The sequence below is a fragment of the Podarcis raffonei genome, chromosome 6, assembly GCF_027172205.1.
Source record: "Podarcis raffonei isolate rPodRaf1 chromosome 6, rPodRaf1.pri, whole genome shotgun sequence".
Lineage (NCBI taxonomy): Eukaryota > Metazoa > Chordata > Lepidosauria > Squamata > Lacertidae > Podarcis > Podarcis raffonei.
This window is the reverse complement of record NC_070607.1, coordinates 97009003-97020808: the sequence shown is the minus strand read 5'-3', so window position 1 is coordinate 97020808 and position 11806 is coordinate 97009003. Positions and strand designations below refer to the sequence as shown.

The 11806-nt window shown below is 51.0% G+C and overlaps 1 protein-coding gene across 1 annotated transcript in view; it reads right to left on the bottom strand.

Annotated features, from left to right (window-relative positions):
• Window positions 1-1202: 1202 nt before the first annotated feature.
• XKR7 (XK related 7) overlaps window positions 1203-11806 on the bottom strand; it is a gene marked incomplete at its 5' end in the record, with an annotated part of 53397 nt that continues 42793 nt past the window's right edge. Inside the window, 2 exons of the mRNA XM_053391728.1 lie at window positions 1203-3864; window positions 6010-6209. Coding sequence (XP_053247703.1) covers window positions 2903-3864; window positions 6010-6209 — 1162 coding nt within the window. The remainder of the gene's footprint in view (window positions 3865-6009; window positions 6210-11806) is intronic.

Here is an 11806-nt window from a genome sequence, read left to right as displayed (position 1 = left end):
CCCCCCGTCATCTCCCCCTCCCTCCATGCACATTGTTGGACGTTTTGGAACAGGTGAAATAGACAGTCCCCTGCCCTGAGCAGTTTACAATCGAATCTTCATTAGGGCAGTTGGTTTACTAGGCCAAGCAGCATGTTGCAGGAATACAGAACTCTTTTATCAGGCTAGATGGTAAACATTGACAGGAACGGGTTAAACAGGGAGGCAAGGGATATCAAGGGCTACTTGCCCACAGACTGTCTTGCCAGAGTGGTGCATGCTCTAGTTATCTTCCGCTTGGACTACTGCATTGCGCTCTATGTGGGGCTACCTTTGAAGGTGACCCGGAAACTGCTATTAATCCAGAATGCAGCAGCTAGACTGGTGACTGGGAGTGGCCGCCGAGACCACATAACACCCATCTTGAAAGACCTACATTGGCTCCCAGTACGTTTCCGAGCACAATTCAAAGTGTTGGTGCTGACCTTTAAAGCCCTAAACGGCCTCGGTCCAGTATACCTGAAGGAGTGTCTCCATCCCCATCGTTCTGCCCGGACACTGAGCTCCAGCGCCGAGGGCCTTCTGGCAGTTCCTTCACTGCAAGAAGCCAAGTTACAGGGAACCAGGCAGAGGGCCTTCTCGGTGGTGGCACCCGCCCTGTGGAACGCCCTCCCACCAGATGTCAGAGAGATAAACAACTACCTGACATTCAGAAGACATCTGAAGGCAGCCCTGTTCAGGGAAATTTTAAATGTGTAACATTTTAGGGTATTTTTGGTCTTTGTTGGAAGCCGCCCGGAGTGGCTGGGGAAACCCAGCAAGATGGGCGGGGTACAAATAATAAATTATTATTATTATTATTATTATTATTATTATTATTATTATTACTACTACTACTACTACTACTACTTAGCCATGATGGCTCTGCTCTGACTCCACAGTTGGAGACGGCGTTGCTTCTGCATACCAGCTGCTGGAAACCACAGGAAGGGAGAGGAGTCTTGGGTTCAAATCCTGCTTGCCAGTTTCCCATCTAGTTGGCTGCTTTGAAAACAGGGTGCTGGACTTGACGGGCCAGTGGGACTCTGTGTGTCATTATCTGCTTACCATCCAGCCCGATCAAGTCGTGCACACATTATTCTGTAACCACGTGGCTGCTAGCTTTCCCTTAGAATCACGAAATGGTAGAGTCGGAAGGGACCCCGTGGTTCATCTAGCCCAGCTAAAGCATCCATGACAGATAGACGCTTCTTCTTTTCTACATGTCATTCCAAAAAAAGCACCAATGTATACTAATAGCGCTATGGAGACGAATACCCACCTACTGCATAAACTTCTGTTCTGGGTCGCTCAACCCGCAGGGCCAACACTGCTGCGATCGGCCTGAACAGAGCTTTTTGTCGGGCAGTTGGGAAAAAATATATCATCTGGGACGCCACGAAGCAGCGGATGCTGCCACCAACCCACTCGGCTGAGAAGCTCTTTCCTCAGTGGGCTGAGCAGGGGGGACGGGGGACGACAGCCCATTTGATCCTGGCTAGAACACTCACAGCACCTCCTTTAAGGCATATATATCTACACTACAGACTAAAGTGGTGCAATGGCCCCTCCCCCTCCCCCAAGGAACCCTGGGAACTGTAGTTCCGTGAGGGGGGGCTCCCTTTAGCAGAACACTGTCGGTGACCTTGACCCGACTACAATCCCCAGGGATCTTTGGGGAGGGGAACGCTAAGAAGAGGTATAGAAACCAAGGTAGGACTGCAATGTAGGTAACATGTCCTTAGAGACCGGCTCCTTGGCTTGGCGTATTAATGGTGCATGCCCCGCCTTTTATGCCCGCAGGGCTTGGAAGAAGACCCATTCATTCCTGGAAGCCCTCCTTGTCAATGTCAAATCTACACATATTTAAATGAGGGAACGCGTGTCGTGAGAAAACGGACACCCGATGGAGATGGACGAGGAACGAGACGGGCGGTCATGTTTCTGAGGGCTAAATCTGCTCTCGTTTCGGCCCCATGGTCTGTTTACAGAAGGGTCTGTTTATATTACCAATGTGCCCCAGACCAGCCTTCTCTGGTACCCTCCAGGTGTTTGGGCTGATGGGAGTTGTAGCCCAAAACTTCTGGAAGGCACCAGGGAAGGGAAGGTGGCCCCGGACCCTCACGTCAAACCCACACGGATGCCAGCAGGTATCACACAGCCCCTGAAGGCCCATCGCCAGCCCCTATGAGCCACTCCTATCTCCTTCCCAGAAGCCATCTTTTGACTCTACAGCACCCCTTAGCACCCCCAGAATCAACGCCGCCACCTGCCCACAGGTTAACTTTGACCCCCATCACCACTGCCCAGCCACTCTTAGGCGGCCTATTCTCCCCATTGCCCAACAACCAGAGGTCAGCAAATAATCCCCGGACTTGAGAGGCCTTAGCTACCTGGGCTCAGGTGAACAGGTGAGGTATTTTGGGAGAGACCACAGGGTCTCCTTCACAGGGGTGCATCTAGGGGGTGGGTAGCATCCCCCCCTATTCAAGGCAGGAGGAGAAACAGCACACCCTGCCTGAGCCATGGGGAGGGGGGTGAGAAGAAACCTTACGGCCGGGCAGCAAGACTGCGGAGGAGAGATAGCACCAATTGGCCTCAATCCAGCTCACCCCTGTCTCTGGAGGAGTTGGGGACCAGGAGTCGTCAGTGCTGTGTGTGTGTGAGTTGGGGGGACAGAAAGAAAGACCAAATCAAAGTTGCTGACAAGACATTGGGGTCAAGACGCTGCTTTCTGGGCCTCCGTCGCCTCGCCTTAAAGATGGCGGGGAGAGGACCACAAGGCCAGCTCGCTCTGGCTGCTGAGGAGCCAGGCGTGGCCCTCGGGGTCGGGAAGGGCCCCTGCAGTGTGGCTCCAGGCCCCCACGGGAGGGGGGGCTCCGCTTTACACCGTGGTCTCGTACTCCAGCAGCTCCTGAGAGACCCCCACCGTGCGGTACTGCAGGCGAGGAGTAGCAGGCGAGGTGTACTCCAACGCCAGGATGGTCTTTCGGAGGCGCCTGTCGATGAAGTGGGCATCCCAGGCGGGGTATTTCTTGCGGGGCAAGTCGATGCGGATGACGGGCCCCTCTGTCCGTGGGGCCCGGGCGACGGGCGTGGGGGGGACACTGGGCCTCACCTGGAAGACCGGCACGCAGCTGTCTCTGTCCCCTGGCACGCCCTCCCTCTCGGCCCCTGTAGTCCTCGGCAAGGAGCGCGGGGGGCTGGTGACGACGTCGGCCGGGGGCCCCGCCCCGCAAGGGACCGCTGTGGGCTCCTCGCCGCACACGCAGCCCCCGCCGCGCGGCCCGAAAATGGTTCCGTTGGGGTGCAAGAGGCAGTAGTAGATGAACATGAAGAAGACCCCTAAGGCGAAACTGGAGGTGACCACGCAGACGACAATTAAGGCGTTGGACTCGGGGACCCCGCTCTGGTCCCTGAACCAGTACCAGAGGCCCGTCATGGCGGCGTTCTCCGACAGGATGATGACGTAGTAGATGGACATGCGGCAGCGGCTGCGGCCTTCCTTGACGTTGAACCAGCAGAAGATGTAGATGATGCCCACCACCATGTTGTAGATGATCTCCTCCCACTTGGACATGCAGAAATCCGTCTCGCCTTGGATGATCCAGAAGGTCATGATGCACCAGTGGGTGACGATGAAGATCCCAAAGTAGAGGTGGAACACCGAGGCGAAGAGGGCGAAGGCGATGGCCCGGGCGGCAATGGTGAAGAGGTGCCAGAGGATTTGTGTCACTGCCCCCTTGTAGGACATGGGCATCTTGTCTTCCCGGGAGTCCCGCAGCACCTTTTGGTAAGAAGCCAGCGTCCAGGCCAGGGACACCAGCGAGGCGGAAGCCGAGAGACCTGCCCAGGTGAGAGAGAGAGAGAGAGAGAAAGGGAAAGCCGGGAATTAGGGGGAAGAGAAACGGTCTTACTGAGGGATCGCAGGGGGAGAGAGAGAGGGAGCTGGAGGCAGGAGGAGAAAAGGAGTGGATCCAAGAGGAGGGCAGGAGACAGAGGTCATGGAGAGAGACTGGAGTGATGGAAGGATGAACAGGAGGATTCTGGTACTAGCCTGACCCTGTGTGCATGTGAGAAAGGCACACAGGCAGGAAGAACAGAGTCATGGTTGAGGAAATCCCAAGAACATGGTGGGAAGGGAGCCAATCGTGGTGTGGTGGTTAGAGTGTTGGACTAGGGTTTTTGGGAGGCTGGGGTTCAGATCCCCACTTGTTGGCCATGAAACTCACTGGGAGTGACCTTGGATGCCAGTCCTTGCTCCCCAGCCTAACCTGCCTCCCAGGGTTGTTTTGAGGATCAAACGGAGAGGGAGAGAATTGTGTGTGCCACCCTGAGCTCCATTAAGAAAACATGGGATGCAGGGAAATCAATAGATAAGAGGGGATTGGGTCACAACTTTGTGGCTGCGTCTATAACGCTGATCATGCCCACCTCAAGGAAATATATAGCACACAGAGAGAGACGAGCTGTAGGAGGGTGGAGCAGTTTGGAAAGAAAAGAGGGGGACTCCCTGTAACGATCAGGAGGCCAGTGCAGTGCAAACACGCTGGCAGAAGGTCTTCTTTGTCGCCTTCAGCATCATGCCCCTCTCTCTCCCAGTGATGCTGGGAGAAGGAATCTGTTCCTTATGAAGCATTTGACCTGCTTAGGGTGAGGGGTGGAGGAGCTGAGAGGCACAGGAGAGATTTGTGGAAGTATGGAGAGAGCATTGTGTTTTGCCTCCTCTTAAAAACCCCCACTAGAGGTGCATTTGCACTGCACCGGACTTCCCATTTCCTAAAACTAACTATTATTCTATGCTCTGGCGCAGCATAGTCATTTTTATTGTGGAAACAGGAAACATGAGTAGAGGATGCGGGGAAGATGGAGAGAGAAAAGGAAGAAGGTGACAGCCTGAAAATGGAAAGAAAGAGGTAAAATTGCAGATGTACAATTGCAGGAGCAACAGCAAGGTGGAGAAAGTGAGCACTACAGGGTAAAGGATTGAGGGACAGGAAGAGATACAACATTTCTGAAAATTTTGAAGGTGTGGAAAATATAACATTTTTTACCTCTCTTTCTTTTTTTAAAAAAATATGGAAATGCTTGAGGTGAAATGAAATAATCGCAGCATTGACTTGATGGTTAATATCACTATCAGGTGCAAATGCTGTTACAATCACGCATCACCTGCCCAAAAACGATAGCTGGATTTGTGCAAAGGGCTCTGGGGGAAAAGAGTGGAATTCTAGCCATGTTTGCTCAAAGCAAGCCTCGGCATGCTCAATTCCTGTGATAGTTATGGAAAGGCAAAAGTGATGCTGTGCTCCCCAGTTACTGAATCAAATCCTCCTCCCATCACTTGGTCGTGAATCTGTTAACGGGAACAACAGACAAGTTGCTCACAGAGTGTTTGTTCTGATTTGTTTTTAGGGAGGTTAGATGAGGTTGCATCAAAGCCAGCATCATCCCAAACTTTCTGTTATGTACTAGGTTGAATAGGATCCAGAATGCAGCAGTCTGATTGGTCCTAGAACAATAGGGTCCAGAATGCAGCAGTCTGATTGGTCCTAGAACAATAGGATTCTGATTGGTCCACAGGAGCCACCCAATCCAGCTCCAGGTGGAAGTGAATCCGCAACCTGATTGGCCTACAGGTGAATCCTGGAATCAGCCAATCACGCGGGGCCCATTGTGTAAATAATGTATATAAAGCAGACATTCTGGGGGAACTTCCATTCCTCCTCACCACTGTGAGCTGAATAAAGAGCATGAAATCCACACTCGACTCCAAGTATATTTCATTTTCCTAGTGCATTTTCCAATTTCCTTATCACAAAACAAAAAAACCGCATCTTTGGGAGAAGTGGACTTGTAGTACAAGGCCTCCAAATCAGCTGTGCAGGCATCCCTGTACTTAGGTGCAATCAACTTAAATCAACACCAGTTGGGTGAGGGCTGCTGCCCTTGGATGGGCTTTGAGGGGGCTTCTCTGCAGGCTCCACTCACCCTGCAAAGGATCAATCCTGTTCTGCTGCACCATGATGCTGAGCTGCAGCACCAGCTGCGGGGCGCTCTTGAGGAAGGTCTCCAGGAGCCGCAACATGCTGATGTCGGCGCTTTCGAACATCATCCTCCAGTAGAAGTGCCGCCGGCGATGCTCCGACTGCCAGCGGCTCTGGAGACCTAGGTAGAGGGTCCGCAGGTACCTGCGCAGAAGAGAGAGGGGGCATGCAGAAGACAGCAGGTGAAGACTGGAGATCCGAAAGCCTGCGGGGACCAAACTGCAGATTATTGCAATGGGATCAGGAGTCTTATTTCTTGCACCTCTAAAGGGAGCTGCTAGCCTGATGTCCAGGGACACAGAGCGCCACCGCTGCAGCTGGCCGGAAAGTATAGCGCAGTTTGCATCCCAGCAAAGATCAGGTGATCACACTAAGCCAATATGGTTGCATTTGGCCTCGTATAACTGCTGGCTTCTGCTTGGCAGGGGCGTATGAAGGGGGGCGGGGGGCGGTCCACCCCAGGTGCCACCTGGGGGGGTGACAAGATGGCCCACTGCCCCCCCAGCTATAGAGCAACCGAGGGCGTGCTGCGCATACGTTGTCCATACAGGCTGCCGCTTGAGCATCGTCCATTCGGGCACCGCACATGCGCCATCTGTACGGGCATTGCGCATGCGCCGCCAGGAGGTTTGCCCTGCCCCGGGTGCCAGAGAGGTTTCCTCTACCACTGCTGTTTGGTTGCTCAATTCGAGCAAGAAGCTCTGATCCGTCTAGTTGGAGTCCTCCTTGAAAGTCTGCTGCAAAGGTGGGGAACCTGCAACACTCAGGTGTCATTGGACTCCAGCTCCCATCAGCCCCTGCAGTCAACATGGGACAATGGTCAGGGAAGATTGACGTTGTAATCCAGCAAGGACGGGAGGCTCTCAGGTTCCTCACCTGTGCTCTGCCAGGCTGTCTGAGAACCTCCAGCTTGGCTTCTAAGTGGGTGGGGTCCCGCTTCTGCTCAGCTTGGTTCAAATAAATAAGTAAATGCACATCCTGCCATTCCACGGTCACACAAAGCCCTCACAAGATAGCAACAATTTATACTTGGGATAATGATTGCACAATTGTTCATACAGCACCACTATGTGAATCCCATAAGCAAGTAGACTGGGTCCCTGCCCTAGGAGTTTACTAGGAAGAGAAGAGGAAGGGGAAGTGCCCAGGGAACAAAGGGTTAATGTGAGCCAATGCCTTCTCAGGTACTGGAGCTGCATCCTGGTTGAGTTGGATGATTGGGTGGGCTCTGGGGGGAGAGAGAAGTGTGGGATGTGAAACACAAGAGCAGTCAAGTACAACATTCCTAGATTGAACATGTTTACACATGGGGAGGAATGTTTGTCCAGCCAGCAGGAAAACTTCCTGTTTCCTTCTGGGCTGGGACAGACTTCCTCTGCATGTGGCTAGAGGTGGGCGTGGCCTCACCTGTGCAGGTAACAACAAAAGCACAGGGCAGGGCAGCCATCTCTCTCTCTTTGACTACATGCATCAAAGAAGCAACATCTGCTTAGCCAAAGATGCTCTCTGTCTCCTTATGAGATAGTTTCCAGGTGTATGTTACTTTTCTAAGCTAAGTCTGCCTTCTGGGATCCAATTGTGAACAGAATGATGTGTGACTTTTTATACACTTTTTATACTTTTATAGAAGACTGTGTCGTGTCTTATCTTTTATGAGGGGAAAAGGGGGGAATACCAGAACAGTTATTATAGAGGCTTTAGCGAGCCTGAGCAAACGCATCCGCTGTGAGTTTAAAAAGGGGAATGTTACTCTGCTAAATTGCGAACTAGTTATCACAAGTTGGAAAGGCTATAATCAGTATATCCTCTCCTGCATCCCTGAACATTCCCACAAGAAGCGGCACCAACAGAGGTGCCTTATGATGAGACAGAACACTGATTTGTCTAGCTCTGTACTGCTGACACCGGCTCGAACTCCCTGTGGGAGGATTTGCAGACAAAATCACAAAGGCACGATTGCTAGACAATTGCAAACCGGGACAAAGGTAGCCTGCTGTTTCAGAACCTAAATGGAGGGGGCTCTATGACATCATACTTCCAAACCTGGTGGTGGGAAAAAAATACAATGGGTTAATCCCACACACTTTTTCTTATTTGCGATGGTTGAAAACAGTATCTTTGTTCTCCTCCAGAGAGCAATTGCCATTTTGAACTGGACTATGGTTATTTGTAACTTTTTAGGATTATTGCCTGCCTGATTTTCATCACTCTATATGTATATGTATCCTAGCAAGACTTTTGATGTGAGTAAACCTTGTGGTTCTTTTGTGGTGGTGGCGTGAAGGAACTTTGGCTCCTAGGAGTTTCCTCCTATGATTTCCAGTGAGATCTCATGAGCTCGCCCCCAAATCTCACAAGATCTCACCCCAAACTGCCACCACTTCCCACAGCCGCAGCACAACCCAGGTAAAGGATGCTTCAACAGGGGTGACAGAAGGGCAGAGAGACAGTTTCCATTTCTCCTTAAGAAAATCAACAAGCAGGAGTGGTTTTTTCACCATCCCTTTCACTTTTAGAATCATAAAATCATAGAGTTGGAAATGTCCCCAAAGGTCATCTAGCCCAACCCCCTGCGGTGCAGAAATCGTGACTAAAGTTTCCCTGCCAGGTGACCATCTGTTTACAAACCTCCAGTGAAGGAGAGTCCGCCATCTTTAAAAGCCCAAGAGCCATGCCAGGTGAAAGAGGCAGCTCCGATAACTTGTTACCAACAGAGCAGGCTTGTGTCTGTTGGTCATCCTGCACTTCCTTTGCACTGTTGTCTCCTGTCCTCCAGAGGGCACTCATACCTGTTGCAGGGAGATCCTCCCTCAGGCCAGCTGTAGGCGGAAAATTAGTTTGCATGGAGAAGGAAGGATGTCTGTAGAACGTTTGTCTGTCTCCCTCTAGGTCTGCCAGTTCCAGAACCAACCTTCACCCGACTTCTAGTGAAACGCCCATCAAATGGGTGCTGTGATGGGGAGGAGATTTTAGAGACAGCTCATTGCACTGATCAAATGTGCCAGAGAAGGAGGCAGGAACAGCTGGTCTCCCAGAGCCACATGGAGCTGTAGCACTGTACTCCTCGCAGGGCCGGATGACGACAGGATCCTTGGCTCCTGCTGCTGACGACTGTGTCGACCATCTGCCCGTCAATCTGCACTTCGTGTAGGTGTTTGGGGGAGACGTAGTTCTGCTGCTACCCAAAAAAGGCTTTTCTTTTAGGTGCTTATTGCAAATACTGACACACTCGTCCCTGCTTCCACCGTACCTCTGCTGCCACACTTTCCCTGAACCCCATCTTTCTGAAAGGTTCCCCGAACCTGAAAAGGTTCCACAGAGTCAAGTGCAAATATTCTGTCGTCGTCATCACAGTGCTAAAGATTCCAGGCCAGTACAGCAACATGCTCTCTGCAAGCAACATATTGCTCCATCTGCATGTCGCAAGTCACTGTTTGGGGTGCCATGACAGCTGATGGGGTGAACACCATTTCACTTATGTATGGGTTAGGCCCAGGCTATTCTAATGGAAGTGAGAGCTGCACTATAAAGAAGGCTGATCGCCGAAGAATGGATGCTTTTGAATTATGGTGCTGGAGGAGACTCTTGAGAGTCCCATGGACTGCAAGAAGATCAAACCTCTCCATTCTGAAGGAAATCAGCCCTGAGTGCTCACTGGAAGGACAGATCCTGAAGCTGAGGCTCCAAGACTTTGGCCACCTCATGAAAAGAGAAGACTCCCTGGAAAAGACCCTGATGTTGGGAAAGATGGAGGGCACAAGGAGAAGGGGACGACAGAGGACGGGATGGTGGGACAGTGTTCTCGAAGCTACCAGCATGAGTTTGACCAAACTGCAGGAGGCAGTGGAAGACAGGAGTGCCTGGCGTGCTCTGGTCCAGGGGGTCACGAAGAGGCGGACACAACTAAATGACTAAACAACAACAATTCTAGGCTGCATCTGCAGAAGTACAGTGTCCAAGAAAAGCTCACTAAATGCTGCTGAAACCTTCTCCTCCTCTCAGTCTTCTCCTGCTTCTCCCTTTGACCACTCATCACCATCCCACCACCAACCCCCTGGCTCTGAGTTTTCTTCCCTTGGGGGTTCCCCAGCTGCTGCCTTCCACTCCTCTTCCGTGTCCAGCCAGTCCATGACACCTAGTACAGTGGAACCTCGGTTCTCGAACGTCTCTGTTGACGAACGTTTTGGAACCCGAACGCCGGAGGCAGTGGAAGACAGGAGTGCCTGGCGTTCTCTGGTCCAGGGGGTCATGAAGAGTCGGACACGACTAAAGAACAACATTCTAAACAGCAGCATTCTCCTACAAAAAGAAAAAGAGAAGTGAGATTTATACCTGATCCTGGAGCCCAGTGCAGTGCAGGGAGAAAGATCCGAAGGACCGTATTATCCCAAACCTCCCATACAAATCTGCCTGGGCTCTAAGGTCTTTGGGGGAGCACTGTGGTGCAGCAGCAAAAAAAAGCTAATGCTATTCTAGGCTGCACCCACAGAAGTGGGCATCACATATTAGAAAGGATGGGCATCACATATTAGAAAGGATGTTGACAAACTGGAAGATGGGCAGAGGAGGGCAACCAAGCTTTATGAGGAGAAATGCTTGAGGAATTGAGTATGTTTAGCCTAGAAAAATAGGAGACTGAGAGGATATATGATAGCCATCTTCAACTATGAAAAGGATCGTCATGTGGAGGATGGAGAAAGCTTGTTTTCTCCTGCTCTGCAGGGTAGGACCCAAATCAACAGATTCAAGTGACAAGAAAGGAGATTCTGACTAAACACCGGGAAGAAATTTCTGAGAGAGCTGTTTAACAGTGGAAAGGACTATCTTGGTTCTATCCTGGCTTGCAAGTACATATATGCATGATTTCAATTGTCTGTACTTTTTGGCATTTCCCCCCCCCCCCAACCTCATGGTTTATCATCCTCTGTCCCACCCAGACACAGATATTTGTACTGCAGGACAGCACTGAATGCTTTTGATGAAGCAGGCTGTAATTCACAAAGGCTCATTCCATAATAACTTTGAAAGTTTTTAAGGTGCCACTAGAAGACTCTCTCTCTCTCTCTCTCTCTCTCTCTCTCTCTCTCTCTCTCTCTCTCCAAGAAATTAATCAGAATTCTATGCCAGCATAAGAAAAAAGAGGAAGGACTGGGGTGGAGAAGTGTGGGGTGGGCAGATTTTCTAAATTGTCATGATGGACACACAATGGAACATTTCAGACTGCAGGACGGGGGGACGACGGACAGACAAACAAAAGCCGTCAGAAAACTGTAATTAAAAACCAGTGTGGGTTTTGCTCTTGACTTCAGTGAAGCGTGGATTGCAGCACATATGAAGGGGGAGGGGGGCATTTTCAAACAGGTTGAACTTTCTATTTACGCTCCAGCAAGGAACTATTTTCGTCCTGTGAATATTAAACCATGTTTTGATTGAGCTAAGGTACATTTCCAAATGAGAGCACTGGGGGAGATTTTGTTCCAGGGCATGTTTGGAACGGATTCAAGTTTTTTTCCCCCCTGATAGCCTCATCCTCTTAACAGTTTTTCTGCCGGGGAGAGTTGACTTCTCCGTGTTGCTTCACCAGTTTAGCAGGACCCCCGACTCCCCAATTCTTGCCATAAAACACCAAGACTGTACATGAACTAAGAACATAAGAAGGGCCTGCTGGATGAGGCCAATTGCTCATCGAGTCCAGCATTCTGTTCTCACAATGGCCAACCCTGGTGCCTGTGGGAAAGGAG